This window comes from Vulpes lagopus, chromosome 3 (genome assembly GCF_018345385.1).
Source record: "Vulpes lagopus strain Blue_001 chromosome 3, ASM1834538v1, whole genome shotgun sequence".
NCBI classification, from domain to species: domain Eukaryota; kingdom Metazoa; phylum Chordata; class Mammalia; order Carnivora; family Canidae; genus Vulpes; species Vulpes lagopus.
Genome location: NC_054826.1, coordinates 111,181,863 through 111,199,614, shown reverse-complemented (window position 1 = coordinate 111,199,614; position 17,752 = coordinate 111,181,863). Strand labels below are relative to the sequence as shown.

Genomic DNA, 17,752 nt, shown 5'->3' with positions numbered 1-17,752 from the left:
TGGAGAATGGGATAAACTCCAGCCTGAATATCTTACCATACCTTCTGGGGAGATGTGTGCATTCTCTCAGCAGTAGTAACTAACAGAACCCTTTCTGCAGTAGGGATCCTGCGAACAGTCATTACGGCAGGAGGCAATGACTGCTTCCTACTCTTGCTCAAGAGGTGCTCTGGTGAGCCCATCCATGCTGTGGGAATTTGACATGCTTCCCTCCCACGAGCTCTCTGCCAACACCACTTGGCTTCTTTGAACCAGGATTAACCCCTCTGGCTCTCCCTAGTTTATTAAGGCTCATTTTGATCTGAAGCCTTGTTAGCTTTGATCTAGAACCTTTGCTGCTGTTCACCCTATTTCATAACTCTGAATTCTCAAGTTTCTTGCTTCTGTTTTACCCCTCTCAGCCTTACCTAATTTTAATTCCTCACTGTTTCCCTTTTTGTTTTGGTTATTTTCAAATCTACAGAAAGTTTAAATACACTACAGTGACCACCTCATACTTTACACCAAGTCCACTAGTTGTTAAAATATTAACCACACACACTTGCTATCTTCCCCAGACACAAATGCACTTTATTTTGCCAGAACATTTGACAGACATGCAGACATCATGACATTGAGCACTCCTCTCCTCAGAATGACACTGTCACACCTTAGGCATAACACCATTGTCTCACCCAAGAAAAATATCAGTTCAATGATAACCTGATACACAGACCAAAATATCTTCTAGAGCTAGTGTTTTCCAACTGGTTTTTAAAGATTGATTTATTTGAAAGAGCATGTGTGCACACACAAGCATGAGCAGAAGGGGCAGAGAGAATCTCAGGCAGACTCCCTGCTGAGTGCAGATCTCAGGACCCTGAGATCATGACCTGAGCCAAAATCAAGAGTTGTTTAACTGACCGAGCCACGAAGATGACCCTGTTTTTAAATCTTTACCCCAATCTTGTGTTTTTTTCAATACTGTTGGTAGCTTTTGTTATTGCTAATCTTTTTTCTCCCCCCCCCTTAAAGTTATTTTCCTCCTGTATTTCTTTCATTTTAATTTTCACTGTGAACCTCCTGATCTCTTCCTTTCATGTCCTGAGTCTTGCTCTTTTTTAACGTCCTGCCTTTTTCATGATTGGTCAGAGCTATGGTTCTGAGGAGGCGCCTGGGAAATGGCACCTCACGGCCAGAATCCTCTCATCCACTGATCACTCTGCTCCCCTCCCACATCTAAGTCAAGGACTTACTGATTCCAAGGCTCTAGGACTCAGAACTCTTGATTTTCGGTGACAGTCTTGATTCACATGATGTAGGCAAAATGATTTGGCTCATGTAACCCGAAAATCCAGAGTCTCAGACTTCGCCCAATGCGGGCACTTAAGTCAGGTTGTCAGCTAACTCCGGACTCTGCTTTGCCAGGTGGAGCTCTTAATTGGCTTGTGGCCCTTGCCCTCCACAAACACACAAACGTGGCAACCTTAGCATCTAAGGCATGTCCTAGTTGACGTCTATTCATCGTGAGTCTGGGGCTTTCAAACACTCCAAACTGTAGAAAATGGAGCAGCTTTGGCAGGCCACCTAGCAGGGTTTGGGCTAGATGCCAAGCCAGTGCTACTTGGTAAGGGGCTTGCTCCAAACACTGCCTTCAAGCCTTGTGACTTCAGCTCCTGAAGGGGCTTACCATGTGCCAGGGGCTGGGTCAAATTATGCATGTGCGTTCTATTGCCAGCCCTTTGCCACATCCTTGTCACCCCCACTTTATCCATTAGAGGACACAGGCACAGAGAAGCTAGTGGCTTAGGCAGGCTTATGTGCCTGCCAGTGACTAAGGCTCCCACTGGAACCTGGTTTTGCCTCTAGTTAGTCTGTGCTCTGGATAGCACCCTGTTGTTGAGAACTGAGGAAAGAACTCGGCTACTTTGTTTTCTTTTGTATATTTCTTCTTTCCTGGGGTTTAGCTGTATGTTTTAAGGGCACTAACTTGTGCCTGTAAGTTCTATTTTTAAACTTTGAACCCTGACAGCTGTTTATTCATCAGCTGCAATGTTAAAAATGAAAACAGTAATGCATGTACTTGCTCAAAGAACTTCTAGTGGTAGGTAATCCTCTAGTGGTTAAACTTCTAGTGGTAAACTTCTAGTGGTAGGTAATCCTCTCACTCAGTTCTCAGCTCTGGTCAGCCCTTGAAGGAGGTAAACTTCACTTTAGGCTTACACATCCCAGGTCAAGTCATTCTCACTTCAAGCGGGTAAGGCTGAGGGTTTAACTGTGCGGACGTCGAAGCTGGAGGGGGCCAGCTTGCAGACACTCAGACTCCAGCCCCGCGGCTCCAGTCCGGAGTTTTTCTTCAGCTCTTGCTGGTTATCTGTCATTTGCTTGGGATCCTACAAACAAATCCAGCACAGTCCCCAACTGAAATTCTATCGGCCTTCCATCTGATCCGCCTCCATTCCCTGTTTCAGACAGTAACTCAGGCAGCACCCAAGCCATCTACTTGAGATCCTAGGCTCGCTGCCCTTTTCAGCTGACCAACTGCTGCCATTTTTACTCCCAGAGTATCTTTCGAGTCCATCCCTTACTATCCCAACCCCCAAATCTGCATTTTTCTTATGAGCTCTTCCAGTAACCACATCCATCCCCTCAGGCCACCCTTGGCACACATACCTAGCAGTGTCTGAGGCCAAGTATATCTGACTGTGTCTCCCCTGCAGAAGATCCTGTCAGCACCTGCTGCCGACACGTTCCAGACCGAAGCCTTCCTTTGTGACCTGATCCCAGCCACAGCCGGAAGCCACGGGCAACCCCGCCCATGAGTTCACACTGTAGCAATGTCCCAGACTGAGCAAACGGGCGTCCTAACCCCTCTCTTGGCGCATGCCACTTTCCAGCCTGCCTGGCTAGCTCCACAGAGCCTTAGGAACTTGGCTCAGGCCTCAGAAACATCAGCGCCTCTGCTACTGCTATTCCTTCCTGTTTTCATGTACTTTTTTTTTCTTTAATATTTTTAAAACATTTTCAATAGGCTCTGCACCCAGTGTGGGGCTTGAACTCATGACCCTGAGATCGAAAGTCATGCTCTATGGACTGAGCCAGCCAGGTGCCCCATTCACATACTTTTAGGTATCAGTTTTTTCATTTGTTGCACAATACTTATAATTTTTTTAAAGATTTATTTTAGGGAAAGCAGTGGAGGGAGCAGAGGGAGAGAGAATGTCAAGCCTACTCCCCAGTGAGCACAGAGCCCAACATGGGGCGCAATCCCATGACCCCGAGATCATGACCTAAGCCAAACTCCAGAGTCACTTAACTGACTGAGCCACGTAGGTGCCCTGGTATTTATAATTTAAAAAATACTGATTAACAAAAATAAGCTAGTGTATTTTCACCATTTCATGGTAATCATTACGAACATTCTGGTATGTGTTTTATAGAGATGGGATCATGCTATTTATGTTTTTATTTTTAAAACACTGATCTTTCCGTGTCATTGTATCAAATTGTTTCTATTTAGCCAATCTCATGTGGTTAGATATCGATCTGTACGCCATCAGTATATTCTTCTTTAGGCGTATCATGAAATTTTTTAGTTTGACAACTTTCAAACCACACAGTGGAAAGAATATGCATACACATGCCTGTCCCCTGGCTGCCAGTTAACATTGTGCAGTTTCACTTTTTTTTTTTTTTTTCCCTGAACCATCTGAAAGTTAGCCAGAGACCTCTTGATGCTTTACTCAAGTGTTAAGTCTCTAACTCCTGAGAATAAGGTCTGGTACATAACGCTGATGTTAGACCTGAAAAATCAAACGTATGTCACGTACATAGTCGTTTTCACATCATTCTTTTTCCCCCAGTCCTTTCACATTCCCTAAAATTTGACATATCTCTGGTCCCTTTTAATTTAGAATAGTTACCCAGTCCTTTTTTCTCCATGATACCTTCTAGATTCATTTTCTCATGATCAGATTCAGGTCAAATGATTCCAGCCAAGCCCAGAGGTGACATCCCTCTTGGCTCATCAGATAAGGAGCTGCGGTGCTTGTTGTGTGACTGCTGATGCTGAGTAGGCTGTATCACACAGACTGACGGTCTCACCTACAACACGGGGAGCTGAGAGTGTAGATGTGTGCTCAGGCCCTGCTTGCTGAAGCGTGCCCTGTCTGTGATCGGCGTGTAATGGTTTCACTGGCTGAATGAGTGCTCTTGCTGTTTGGGGGTCACAGAAGAGTGGAAAGTGAAGGCAGACCTGGAGCCGGGACAGCAAGCAGGTCGTGACTGGCCTCACAACGACCCTGCCACCAAGGGAACAGCCTACAGCAGATGCACAGATCCTCAAAGGCCTTTGTAGGTAGCCATTAAAACCAAGCACAAAAATGAATGAATGAATGAATGAATGAATGAATAAACAAATAAATAAATAAATAAATAAATAAAAACCAAGTGCACACAGGGGCACCTGGGTGGGTCAGCCTGTTAAACATTATGTCTAACGTTGGCTCAGGTCATGTTCCCGGGGTCCTGGGATTGAGGCCTGAGTCGGACTCCCTACTCAGAGAGGAGTCTGCTTCTCCCTCTGCCCCTAGCCCCCCCCCCCACCATGCTCTCTCAAATCTCTAAAAAACATGCACACAATCTCTTTTATTGTTTTAAATCACACATCCTTTGGAATGCTACATTTGGCCAGTTCACTGCCTACCTGTGGTGGCACAGGAGTCTGTCAGAATTTTCCAGCAAGTTCTTAGAATAGAAAGATCTTTGCTGTTGCTTAATACTCAGATCCTAAAATAGCATTACCAGCAAATTCTCTGTATGTACTCAGTAAATTTTTCCCCCTTATTCTAGCTCCTTTGAGACTTCCCAGAGTTACAAGGGATGTGCACGGTATTTCACTGCAGATGTATGGTTAAGATGATAGCAAAGCAGTCACTTCAGTGCCAGCACTGCTGAACTTCATTCACCTTAGGCACAAACAACCACAGATGTTTTCTGGCAAAATGTGCAGCTGCCAAGGGGTTGAAATAACTACAGCAGCTTATCCCAGATGTTAAACTGCTTCATCCCAATCAAAGGAGCCATCATAGCCTGTTTTCTTCCCTCTTGGTTTCCCAGTGCCCAGGAAGCATGGTTTGCTGATTAAATGCTGCTGTAAGAGAGTAAGGATGCTCCCTATGCTCCAATTTGGCATTTTCCAAGAACTTCTAAAGTATTAAAATATATAATAAGGTGCAGTGTAATAAATGCTTCCTGGAACTGAGAAAGGAGGTATGTCTGCCTAAAACGCCGAGAGTGACACTGAAGGCAACTGGGGCATCGGTGTCCCCAAGAAGGAACCCAGGCCTAGAGGCAGGCCCCTTCTATCACCTCATCCTTCAGCCAGGAGATTCTCTGCCAGCTTAGGGTCAGATAGCCCCTGCACGTCTGTTTCTTCATCCTATATACCACAAGGCCTCGATTCCCTCCCTCAAACTAGAAGTTTTGATACAAGTAGAGCAATACTTTGACAGGTCCCAAATGAAATCTCAAGAGAGAGGTAATTGCCTACTTCAACCCAGGGCCTCACACAGCGCTAAGGAATAAAAGGAGCAGTGCTGCTGCTTACTGATACAGGACAGAGGGACCCATGTCAAACTGACCTTCGAGGAACACAGAGAACTTTGTACCTTGGAAAGATATATAGGACAGGGATGCTGACATGATACACATATGCCGGTGTTAGCTGACACATCTGATAAACTTAATTGAAAACAAAATTTTTTTTTGAGGTATAAAGTCCTTTTATCCACCAATACTCATCTGAAAGCCATGGGAAAGAAACTCATTTCAGATACGCTGCTAGAAAAGACATTTTTTTATATGCATGAATACCAATGACTAATCAGACAAGTCTTATAAAATACTAAGCAAAGTTAAGACTTGGGGGTGCCTGGGTGGCTCAGTTGGTTAAGCATCCGACTCTTGATCTTGGCTCAGATCTTGATCCCAGGGTTGTGAGTTCAAGCCCTGCATTGGGTTCCACACCCACCAAAAGCCTACTTAAAAAATAACTGAATTAAATATATTAAGCGAAGTCAATATAAACAAGCACTTTGTAGGCACTAAAAAACTGAAGACTGAGAAAAATATTGGTTTTATACATTTATTTTCAAAGGGAAAAACAGACAATTTAAATACAAGTCTAAACAGAATTACTCTGTCAAAGGCAGCAATAATGCCAAAACGCGTTCTCACTTCCAGACATTCGCCAGCATCTTCTGACTCTTCTCTCAGTGAAAAAAGGGGGTCTGGCAAAGACAAAGTTCAGTGTTTCTTTTTGGTGCACTGGCTTTTAAGGACTTTGAAAGTGCTCAATCCAGGGTAATGAAAGTTACAGACACTCAGAACAAGGTTTTATTTAAAAAGTTAGCCACTTGATCATCCCAGAGCCTGAAAACAACAGCTAATGTTTATTAACAGGTTGCTTTACCATCAAGCACTGTGTTAAGTAATTTGCATTTGCTACTGAATTTTACGTTCAAGAAAGCCTCAGGTAGGTCCTCTTACTATCCCCTGCCTGATTAAGAGTCAGGCCATCTCAGCTTCGAGGACAGCAGGCTGAGCTGACTTTGGGTGTGTAACTAAGGGTGCTTAGTTACACCTGCTTCTGGGTTACCTTGCTCAGTGTTTTATAGAAGACTGCTTTTAAGGGGAGGGCTGACATCAAGGAAGTCCTGTCCGAGAATGAATTGTTCATGGCCCATCTGAAGGATAAAGATAATCACTAAGGCCAGCCCCCACTGAGAGGCAGATAACCAGAAGGGGCCTGCATTTTATAGGCAGTGAAAATTTGTCAGACATTTCCAATTTTCCCATTTCCTCCCGAGTCTGTCTGTATTGAAGAACTACAGAGATTAATTAAGCAGGAGAACATGATTCCAGAAGTCATTTACCTGATCTCTTACTCATATACATCCTTCTTATCTGCAATGTAATCTACAATTTCTTGTGGACACATTAACTTCTCCGCATCTGTGTCAGGAATTTCAAACCCTAAAAGTAAAACGTACAATGCATAAGTGTAGAAAAAACAAATCCTTTAAAATTAAATGCATCTCATGCTTCCTTACCACCTTCATACGTGAAAATTTCCCAGCAACCCTGAATCCCATTTAAGTCATGGCCCAGTTATATTCTAGACAGCATTTCTATCATATTGGGTATGCTGGGTCTTTAAAAGCTGTAATTCACAGGATAGAAAATGCAGCCATTTAAAATGTAAAATTTAGTCGTTTTTAGTGTATTCACAAGTTGTACAACCATCACTATCTAATTCCAGAACATTTTCGTAACTATGTTCCCATCCTACCCCTAACTGATACCATCCCTCTAGTGAGCATAACCTGTGAGGAATTTTAAGTTCAGCTCTGCAGGACAGCACAGAAGCCCCCTTGGCTTTCATTCAGGCAACTTACTCAAACACTGGGCCATGGACCCTTCAGAAGCCCCCTGTGCACAGTTGTCTGAGACATAAGCATAACCTGGGAGTGTGCATGGGAGGCACTGCAGGAAACCAGACCTGTGTGTTCGTGTGTGTGTGTGTGTGTATGTGTGTGTCTCTCCCAGGCACACCCAGTTACTTCTCTGGGGGTGGACTTTTGGGGTGCTCAGGTGCACTCAGCTTCTCCACAGGGAAGGCTGTACCTTCATTGTGGAGCCCCCACCTAAAGCATCTAAATCCCATCCTTCCCCAGACCTTTCTGGTCACTCAGCCCTCAGCACCACACTGGGCAGCACTCAGCTGGCCCCACACAAAGTGCATTCTAATGGAGTGCAGTGTGCCTAGTACTGACTTCATCCAACAGTGGGCAGGTGGTGGCGGTGGTGTGGTGCTGTTTCTACTCATATATTTGATTCAAATCCCAATTGTGATCCCCAGCATTTCTTCCACTTAAGAATCATATTGTGCAGACCCCAGACTTAGCCTGTTACCAAATTCATCCTCCATGGCCATGATAATCTCCACTTGGTCCAAACTGTCTAAGCCCAGGTCTTTCATAAAGTGGGAATTTACCGAGAGCTGCAAGAAAGGAAGGCCAAACACAAAACTGAGTCAATGACAGTAATTGCTTCTCAAGATAACAGAGAGGTATGATGTTACTTAATCATTACATAGAAGATTCTTCTTAATATAAAGAGGCCATATTTTAAATATGTGATATCCAGCATGTTATGTTTAACCTGTGCCAGCATATACTTGGTGTGTGCTTTGTGCTTTATATGTTAACTTATTCAAGCTTGTTCTGAAATGGTTAACAATATACACAAAGCTAATGATGGATTTCATTTTATATATTTTTATTAAGATCTTTGATCACGGCTCAGGAGAACTATCCTGGGGACATAACATACAACGTGGTGACTATAACAACACTACAGTGCATACATGGAGGTTGCCAGGAGAGTAATCTTAAAAATCATCGTAACAAGAAATTTCTGTAATTGTGCCTGGTGACAGACGTTAACTAGACTCTTTGTAATCAATTCACAATTTGGAGCGGGGAGAGGAATCTTACACAGGCTCCATGTCTTGTACAGAGCCCGATGTGAGGCTCAATCTCACAACCTTGACATCATGACCTGAGCCAAAATCAAGAGTCAGATGCTTAACAGACTGGGCCACCCAAGCACACTGCCCCTTCCTTTTTTCAGTTCACAATATTATACAAATATGTTGTACACCTGAAATTAATAAAATGTATGTCAGACCTCAATAATAAAACCGCCACCATCCTACCTACACAGATTCAATTATTAAAGGAAATCTGTGCACCACTATGAGAAAAATGCCAGTGGTTAAGTTAAAAAACAGGGTATGAAACAACATTTACAGTATTTTGCCACTTGTGTTTTTAAAAAAGGGTAGAATGGGGCACCTGGGTGGCTCAGTCGGTTAAGCATCTGCCTTTGGCTTGGGTCATGATCCTGGGGTCCTGAGATCAAGGCCTGTGTAGAGCTCCTTGCTCAGCGGGGAGTCTGCTTCTCCTCCTCCCTCTGTCCCTACCCTACCCTACTTGTGCATGCATGTAGACTCTCTCAAATAAATCTTTAAATAAAAAAGGGTAGGAGATAAAGATCACATAGTACATAAAATACACATACATACATGTGTATACTTCTCTGAATATGTATTGAGTAGCTCTGGAAAGATACATGAGAAGCTGGTTCTGCTGGCTGCCTCCCAGAAAGGGAACTGGGTGGCTGGGAGTCAGGGAGACTTTTTCCTAAATATCCTTTTGGACCCTCTGAATTCTGTACCATTGATTAAATACTCATTTAAAGAAAAAACATTAAGCCACATCAGTTACCTTTTCTGGGTCAATCTTGTCATAGAGTTTCAAGACATAAAGAACCCGGTCCTTGATCCCCTCTAACGTCAGAGGGGGTGCATCGCTATACTGACGGCACAGCTGTGTACCTGGAACCTAGAACAAGGGCAGGAAGGGAGAATTGTTGAACCTCTGGGTCAGTGCACTAGCTCAGGTACCTTTCATAGCTTTTAGGGTTTCAGAGAGCCACCTCCTCTGATTCTAATCGTGGCCTTTAGGCCACACAGAGTCACAACACTGGGTATTTCCAGAAGCCCTAGCATTCCAGCAGCATAAAATGGGCCTCCTTTCCCCCTCAGAGCCAGGACTGGCCCTCCTGGCTCCCGTGTTCAGCCCTCAGGCTCTAGCCACTTGTCTGGCTCAGGGAGACTGGCTGCCACTAAAATCATGCAGGGTCTGCAGATAAGAATAAGTCTTGTGGCACCTTCTGCAACACCTTGCCACTCTAAGGCATCGTCACCTTTCATCAGCACACCTGAGTCAAAATAGCCCATCTAGACAGAGATGTCATGGTGGAGAGAGGCAGCTCACCTGAGGACCACACACCAGCAGGTCTAATATTGCCCCCTGACCTCAGCCAGGACAAATGAGCCAGCTACCAACCCCAAGAATAGGGAACCCGATAGTCATTATAGTCCAATCTGTTTCCCTTCAGGGTAGGCTTGCCTTATTGCCACCAGTAAAACCATGAGCCTTTCTAACTTTTGCCATGATGGGAGGAGTATCTCAAATGTCTCTGATACTAACCTACTTGATACTCAGCAAGGCATTAGGGTGCTGGCTGGATCCTTTCACCAAATATGAAAGGAACTCTTTTAAGATAGGTTTAATGCCATGGAAGGCACAGTGCAGAACCAGAGAAAACAATACAGCTGTCTGACAGTTCTGTTCACTGTGGAAGTCCCTAATCTGAACTGGTTTACCTTTTAAAGTTGACTTTAAGTTTGGGAGTTCTTAAGTTAATTTGGAGTTCTCACAGCATTTCCCCAGAGATAGTGGGTTTGCATGTTGGGGCTCAGGTACCCGAGACTGACAAAGGTCTATGAAAATCATAATAAAAACTACTGCCATATTAGCTAAACCTGTATACACCTCTGTGTAAGAAATATGTCAAGGTGCCTGGGAGGCTCAGTCGGTTAAGCATCTGCCTTCAGCTCAGGTCATGATCTCTGGGTCCTGGGATCTAGCTGAGTCCCCCATCACTTCGGGCTTCTTACTCAGCAGGGAGTCTGCTTCTCCCACTCCTTCTCCCTCTGGCCCTCCCCACCGCTTGTTCTTTCAAATAAGTAATATCTTTTTTAAAAAAGATTTTATTTATTTATCTGACAGAGAGAGAGAGAGAGAGAGGGTGAGCACAAGTAGAGGGGAAGGGCAGAGGGAGAGGGAAAAGCAGACTCCCTGCTGAGCATGGAGCCCAATGTGGGGTTCTATCATGACCTGAGCTGAAGGCAGACAGCAGATGCTTAACCAACTGAGCCACCCAGGTGCCCTGAGAAGTAAAACCTTTAAAAAAAAAAATAGCAAAGAAATATTATCTTACAAAAAAAAAAAAAAAAATCAGGTACTGAAATAAGATTTTAATCAGCAAGCTATAAAGATTAGATGAAGAGCTTAATGGATATTCTTTTTTTTTAATTTTTTTCTTTATGGATATTCTAAAGGTATTTCTAAGTGCTTTCAGGGTTTAAGAGCAGTGGTTCTTTTTTGTCTCATGTATATAGCATCCCTTCCTTTCCTTTTTTTTTTTTTTTTTTTTTTTCATCCCTTCCTTTCCAATTGCAACATGGGTTAAGGAGACCTCTGCTACAGGGACCTCTCCAGGCCTACTTACCCACAATCACTAGAAATCTCTAAGCCACAAATAAAATGAAGCAGCAGAAGAGAGACAGAGAGACAGAGGGAGGAGCAATGAGTTAAGTGGTGATGACCGAAAAGGGGGGAAAAAAGAAAAAAGGGGGAAGAATCTGATAGAGGCCTTGTTTGTGTGCACATCAAAAAGATATGAGTGAGGGGGCTGCCCCAGTGGCACAGCGGTTTAGCACCGTCTGCGGCCTGGGGTGTGATCCTGGAGACCCGGGATCGAGTCCCACATCAGGCTCCTTGCATGGAGCCTGCTTCTCCCTCTGCCTGTGTCTCTGCCTCTCTCTTCGCTCTCTCTGAATGAATGAATGAATGAATAAATCTTAAAAAAAAAAAAATATGAGGGAGGATTACTAGTGAGGAGAAAGAGAGAAAACTCCAGCTGTGCTGCAGAGCCCACAAGGAAGGAGGCTGCTGGAAGGGCACACGGTTCACTACCTCAAGGGGCCCGCTAGGGGTCAGCATCAACCCCAGTAGCCCAAGCAAGTGCCTGCTCTTAGGCCAGGTGTGCACGGCGCAGTGAAATAAAAGGGTTTCCATCTGGAGAGCACAGGCCAGTTCCGAAGTGGGGGGCTCCAGTGGGCTCAGCACAGCTCCAGTGGGCTCAGCACCCACAGGTGTAGTGGGTGACAGCTCACTGGAATAAGCCTGCCTACATCTGTACCCTGGCACTAGCTTTACTAGCTTTTTGGCCTGGGCCATGTTACTTAACCCTCCTTAGCTTAGTGTCTGTTTCCTTAGCTGTAAAATGGGAATAAGCAACATTACAAAGCTCACAACATTTGTGAGGATTCACTGAGGGAATGTGGAGGCCTCAGAACACTGCCAGGCACACCTACTGAGGGCTGTCTAGGGGGATCAGGGCAGTGACCTGCCAGTCTGAGACTCTGGTAGTCATGTGGTCCCTACATACTTCCTACTCCCCTCTCAGGCCTCCACTTCTGGTCTCTTTATGGACTTATCATAAAATCAGACTATGGCGCTGCGCTAGGCACTTTACAACCAGCACTTCTTTTAGTTCTGACATCAGTCCTTTACAGACAGGAAAGAGACAGAGAAAGTTAGGTATGCTCCCCAGGCCTCCCCAGCTTGGCCTCTTGGGAGGGCCTTACTGCTTTCTTCCTGCTGGATCTCAGCTGTTTAAAAAAAAAAGAAAGAAAGAGGGGCACAAAACAGGTAAGCACCTCAGCGGTGTCCCCAACAGTCAACAATGTTTGTGGTGTTTTTTCCCCCAAGGTCTGCACTTAACAATTATATGTGACACAAGTCACTTCCCACAGCCATCAGAGAAGGCACTGTGTGCAGGAAAAGAGTGACTACCTCCTACACTAGTAGAAACCAGTAACCTGGTGTGTCCATCAAAAAAGCATCTGTCTCTACTCGGGTACATCTCTGAACTAAGGAAAACTGAAGAACCTCAGTTTAAAGTTCAGGAGACTGGGATCCCTGGGTGGCGCAGCGGTTTAGCGCCTGCCTTTGGCCCAGGGCGCGATCCTGGAGACCCGGGATCGAATCCCACGTCGGGCTCCCGGTGCATGGAGCCTGCTTCTCCCTCTGCCTGTGTCTCTGCCTCTCTCTCTCTATGTGACTATCATAAATAAAAAATAAATAAATAAAGTTCAGGAGACTGCTTTAAATGCAGCTCTACCAACTGCCCCCTGGATAGCTCCACCCTACTAGCAGACATCTCAACACTAGTCTGGAAATAAGTTCGTTACCGTCTCCAAAATGCCTTCCACCTCTTTGTCTGCCACCTGGCACTCTGGCCAGGGACCTGAGAGCCAACCTCCACTCTTCCCACTGTCTCACCATGATGTTTGCTGGGCTACCCAGCCTGGCTGACTGGGAGGAAAGATCTCACTTATTCAACAAACCTTGTTTCATGTTCACTCCCTGCAACCTAAACAGAACATCCACATTCCTCAGTGCCTATACACAACATGCTCCATTCCACAGGTACTCCGAGGGTCAAATGAAAGAGTTCCGGCTGTCCTGGCCTCTGCATGTGCTGTCACACTCTGCCCTGAGTGCATGAGAAACTGCTGCCTTTGAGATCGCGCTCACTGGGGGCACTAGTTAGGTCCCTCCTCTGTGCTGTACACACACCTGTCTTCACGTGTGGTTATGTCTTTTCTTAATACACATGACCATCTCAACAGCCTGTGAGCTTTCTCATGTGCCAAGACTGTGCTTCGGGTTGGAACTACAAAGATAAATAAAACATGATCTCTGCCCTCAGAGAAACTTATGGACTAATGGAGAAGATCAATCCAAACAGATTATTTAAGTTGTAATAAAAAATGTGGCAAGAGGGGCACCTGGATGGCTTAGTTGGTTAAGCATCTGCCTTCGGCTCAGGTCATGATCCTGGAGTCCTGGGATAGAGCCCAGTTGGGCTCCCTGCTCAGCAGGGAGTCTGCTTCTCCCTCGCCCTGCCACTCCCCTGCTTATGCTCACTCTCATACATAAGTAAATAAAATCTTAAACAATTAAATGTGGTAAGAGCCATGACAGATTTATTTGTAGGCTGCTTCAGGAACTAGAATTGTCATTCAGTCCTTGATAGGCAAGAAAGAGACACCAAACTTAGAGTTAGCCCTGAAAGGACATGGGCATTCAAGGAGGGAAGGACTGGTCTGGCCAGGGGAAAAAAAAAAAAGTATGAAAGTGTAGTGGGTCTGTGTGGGAAGAAATGAGTTCATGTTGCTGGAGACTGAAGGTTAAGGTGGTATACAGACAGGCTCTGAGGCTGAGGCGCCCAGGGCCGTAGACCTCAAAAAGACAAAATAGCTAAGCTCTCCCTGAACAAGCATTTTGCCTTTATCTGGTACCATGCCCCACAGAACTTTTTGGAAATCCTCGTTGTGCTCTGGCTTCAAGACAGTTCAGATCTGGGGGCCTGCCTGGTCCAAGTCAAGACTTCCAGGTTCTGCTTTAGGCCACTTCCCTTGTTTTTCTTACCTTCTATTTTATACTATCTCCTATTTTTGTATCCAGGAGAACTGCTCTGGCTCCTTTTGGCTGGGGTAGGGTGTTTTTTTGTTTTTGTTTTTAGGATTTTATTTATTTATGAGACAGAGAAAGGCAGAGACATAGGCAGAGGGAGAACCAGGCTCCCTACAGGGACCCTGATGCAAGACTCGATTCCAGGATCCCTGGATTCCCCAACCTGAGCCGAAGGCAGATGCTTAACCACTGAGCCACCCAGGTGCCTCTTAGTGGGGGGTTTAGAATGTAAATGAAGAACTAATCACCCTGGAGTCAGCACAGTGGATAGATCTGAGGAGAAAAAAAAGTCTCATGGAACAGAACAAGTGGAATGTGCAAGAGTCCAGATGAGATGAGCACAGGCTGAAAGTGAAGTTGGGGTAACTGAGAAACAGGCAGGAACAGAAACCAAGAGAGTGAAGAGACCTTTCGAACTTAGCAACATTTAAGGATTAGACAGAAAGTGTCAACAGGGTTAGGAGCAGAGGCGGAAGGAGAAAGGATGAACCAAAACAAAGAGTGTAGAACAGCCTAGGGAACACAGAAGGATGAGGTGGCAAGGTTACCAGGAGGCTGCAGTGTATCCAATGATGAATTAAGGTCCTTCTTTTGTATTTAGCTCTTTACCTTCAACAGCTAGAATGAGGTCTGGCACATAACTGTCCCACATTTTTTTTTTTTGAACAAGTAAGTAAGTGGTTGTTCTCTCCAATCAGGATGTAAGGTGGTTAAATGGGAACACTTAGTCAATATAAATATATACATATAAATCAAATGGTTCTTCTGCTGTATATGAACCAAGCAGAGGTAGTGGGAACATCTCTCAGCACCACGATGGTCCAAGGACCAGCAGCAGCAGAATCTTCTAGAAGCCCACTGGAAATGAAGCCTCTCGGACCCCTTCCCAGAATCTGTATTTTAACCCAATGATCTGTAACAATCCAGAATGAGAATCCTTGCTCCATGAATAAGGACAATCACTTTGCACTTTAGCTTACCATGGAAATCAGTCTCAGAGACAAAAACACCTGGCAACTCCACATAATGTCCTTTTAACTCTTAACTTCAGGGTGACACTTTTTCTTAACCTTTTGATTCAGGCAACAGGGCCAATGCCTTAATTAATCCATTACGTTGTCAGTAAATCTCAACCCTAACCACCCTCAAGAATCACTTCGTGACTTAAAAAAAAAAAAAAAACTGGCACCTAGACCCCAACTCTTAGAGATAATGATTGGTTTGGCCTGGGCATCCTCATTTTTTTTTAAATTCTAACATGCAGTCAATACGGTTATACCAAAAAAAAAAAAAAAAAAATACGGTTATACCGAAACCCCTATCATACTAAGTCCGCAGGTTTGAGGGGTTTCTCAGTTTGGCCTGGAGAGCCTATTCTATATTAGGGCAGTGGTTCTTGCTCTCGGCAGAACCCGTTAGTCCCCTGGGGGAACTTAAATGAAAACCCATGCCTAGGGCCTCATCGCAGAGAAGTCCATCACAATCGGCCGCTGGGGGAAGGGGTGGGCAGGGAGGGGCCCTCCTCCTCCCCAGCGGCCCGGGGGTTTTGAATGCGCGGCCAGGGTCGAAAATCACGGCCGGCCCTAAAGAGAATTTCTGCGTCGCAGAGATTTCACCGGGCAGAAAGGCCAGATACTACTTTTCTCCTGTCTTTACTTCCAGGAGGCCCGTAAACAGGCAAAAGGCACAACAGCCAGAAAGCCTGGGCGACAACCGCTCTGGAGAAGGCTGTAGGCCAGTGTGGCTCCCCCCAGAACCCGATCACGGTACCTGTCATTGTCACCACGACTAACGGACACCAGTACGCGGGAACTTGCCAAGCACCCCACCTAGGTGCCCTCAGAAACCTCGCTGCGCCCCCGGGAACTAGACCAGTACCCCGACCTCGCCGCTCAGGTGTCGCTGCCGGGAGACTTGCCCGAAGTTTCGGAAGGCGGCAGCGAGCGTTCGAAGCCGGGGGCGGTCGCCGGGAACGTCCGCGCGGCGGCTCGTACGCACTAGGTCACCCGGACTCCCAGCAGGGGTCAACCCAGCACCGGGGGGGCTGGGAGGGGCGGGGCGCCACGGGGGCCCCGGGCACCCCGCCGCGGCTGGCCTGGCCCCTCCTCCGCATCGCCACCCCGATCCCTGACCCCTGCCGAGCCCCAGCAAAGTCACCGCGAGTCACCTGCGCGAGCACCGGGGCTGCCTGCCGAGCCCCAGGCCTCGTCCGGGCTCCCGCGGGGCACAGCGTGGTGCCGAGGGGCCGGGCCGCGGCCAGCGTGGGAACCCGGGGCAGCGGCGCCAAGGCCGCGGGCAGTCGGCGGACACAAGCCGAAAGGACACGAGACGCCATGCCTGCGCCAACCCAGGATGCACTGCGCCCCGCGCTCCGGCCCAGGGTCCTCGCCGCCCCGCGCGCAGCGGACGCACGGAGCTGACGCACAGAGCGGCGCAGCCGGACGCCGCCGGCCGTAGCGGCCCCTAGCGGCTCCTGGCGGCACTGCGCCCCGGGTTGTGCACAGGTGTTGAAAGGGTTCCGGCCGGCACCGTGCCAAGGGCCTGCAACTCTTGGTCTCCGCTGGATTTCAAGATGAAACATGATTGATTAGATGATGATAGATAGATGATTAGATGATAGATAGATAGATAGATAGATAGATAGATAGATAGATAGATAGATAGATAGATAGATAGATAGATAGATATAGATAGATGATAGATTGATGATAGATAAATGATACATAATAGATGATAGACATAGATTAGATGGATGGATGGGATAGATAGGAAAGATAGATATTGATAGATAATAGGTAAAAAATTATTTAATAGGTCAAAACTCAATATAAAATAAGAATGTCAAAAAATCAATTGAAATATGTTAAGGCAGGACGCCTGCGTGGCTCAGTGGTTGAGCGTCTGCCTTTGGCTCAGGGTGTGATCCTTTTTTAAACTTTTTATTTTTATTTTATTTACTTATGATAGGCACACAGTGAGAGAGAGAGAGAGAGAGAGGCAGAGACACAGGCAGAGGGAGAAGCAGGCTCCATGCACCGGGAGCCCGACGTGGGATTCGATCCCGGGTCACCAGGATCACGCCCTGGGCCAAAGGCAGGCGCTAAACCACTGCGCCACCCAGGGATCCCTCAGGCTGTGATCCTGAGGCCTCAGGATCAAGTCTGGCATCAGGCTCCCTGGAGGGAGCCTGCTTCTCCCTCTGCCTGTGTCTCTGCTTCTCTCTCTGTGTCTCTAATGAATAAATAAATAAATAAAATCTTTATAAATAAATAAATAAATCTAATAAATGTGGGAATTATAATAAAACAATATACATGTTTAAATTTTAACAATATGTGACCCCTGCGTGGCTCAGCGGTTGAGCGTCTGCTTTTGGCTCAGGGCGTGATCCCAGGTCAGAGGATCGAGTCTGGCACCAGGCTCCCTGTGAGGAGCTTGCTTCTCCCTCTATGTCTCTGACCCTCTCTCTGTGTCTCTCATGAATAAATACATAAACTCTTTAAAAATAAAAAATTGGGCAGCCCCGGTGCCCCAGC

The 17,752-nt window shown here is 46.1% G+C and overlaps 2 protein-coding genes across 3 annotated transcripts in view; one reads left to right on the top strand and one right to left on the bottom strand.

The window, feature by feature from the left end:
* UBFD1 (ubiquitin family domain containing 1) overlaps positions 1 to 16,331 on the top strand; it is a 32,889-nt gene extending 16,558 nt beyond the window's left edge. The window contains exon 7 of one of the 2 annotated variants that reach the window (XM_041747389.1): positions 15,879 to 16,331. In XM_041747389.1, coding sequence (XP_041603323.1) covers positions 15,879 to 15,950 — 72 coding nt within the window. In that variant the 3' untranslated portion in view covers positions 15,951 to 16,331. Of the gene's footprint in view, positions 1 to 2,699; positions 2,949 to 15,878 lie in introns of those variants that run through there. The other variant, XM_041747388.1, reaches the window with a different exon arrangement.
* Positions 6,111 to 16,584, bottom strand: NDUFAB1 (NADH:ubiquinone oxidoreductase subunit AB1). Its single transcript, XM_041747391.1, has 5 exons — positions 16,384 to 16,584; positions 9,330 to 9,446; positions 7,954 to 8,041; positions 6,915 to 7,014; positions 6,111 to 6,269 (listed from the first exon to the last, which is right to left on the bottom strand). The coding sequence occupies exons 1-4, from the start codon at positions 16,549 to 16,551 to the stop codon at positions 6,923 to 6,925; spliced, it is 465 nt and encodes a 154-aa protein (XP_041603325.1). The 5' UTR covers positions 16,552 to 16,584; the 3' UTR covers positions 6,111 to 6,269; positions 6,915 to 6,922.
* Positions 16,585 to 17,752: the final 1,168 nt, after the last annotated feature.

Excerpts from the sequence above, each read along its gene's own strand:
- NDUFAB1 (XM_041747391.1), bottom strand. The coding sequence starts at position 16,551 with ATGGCGTCTCGTGTCCTTTCGGCTTGTGTCCGCCGACTGCCCGCGGCC. Across the intron at positions 8,042-9,329 it reads ACAAGATTGACCCAGAAAAG|CTCTCGGTAAATTCCCACTT; the intron begins GTAACTGATGTG and ends CCTTTCTTGCAG. Across the intron at positions 7,015-7,953 it reads GGCCATGGAGGATGAATTTG|GGTTTGAAATTCCTGACACA; the intron begins GTAACAGGCTAA and ends TTTTACTTTTAG.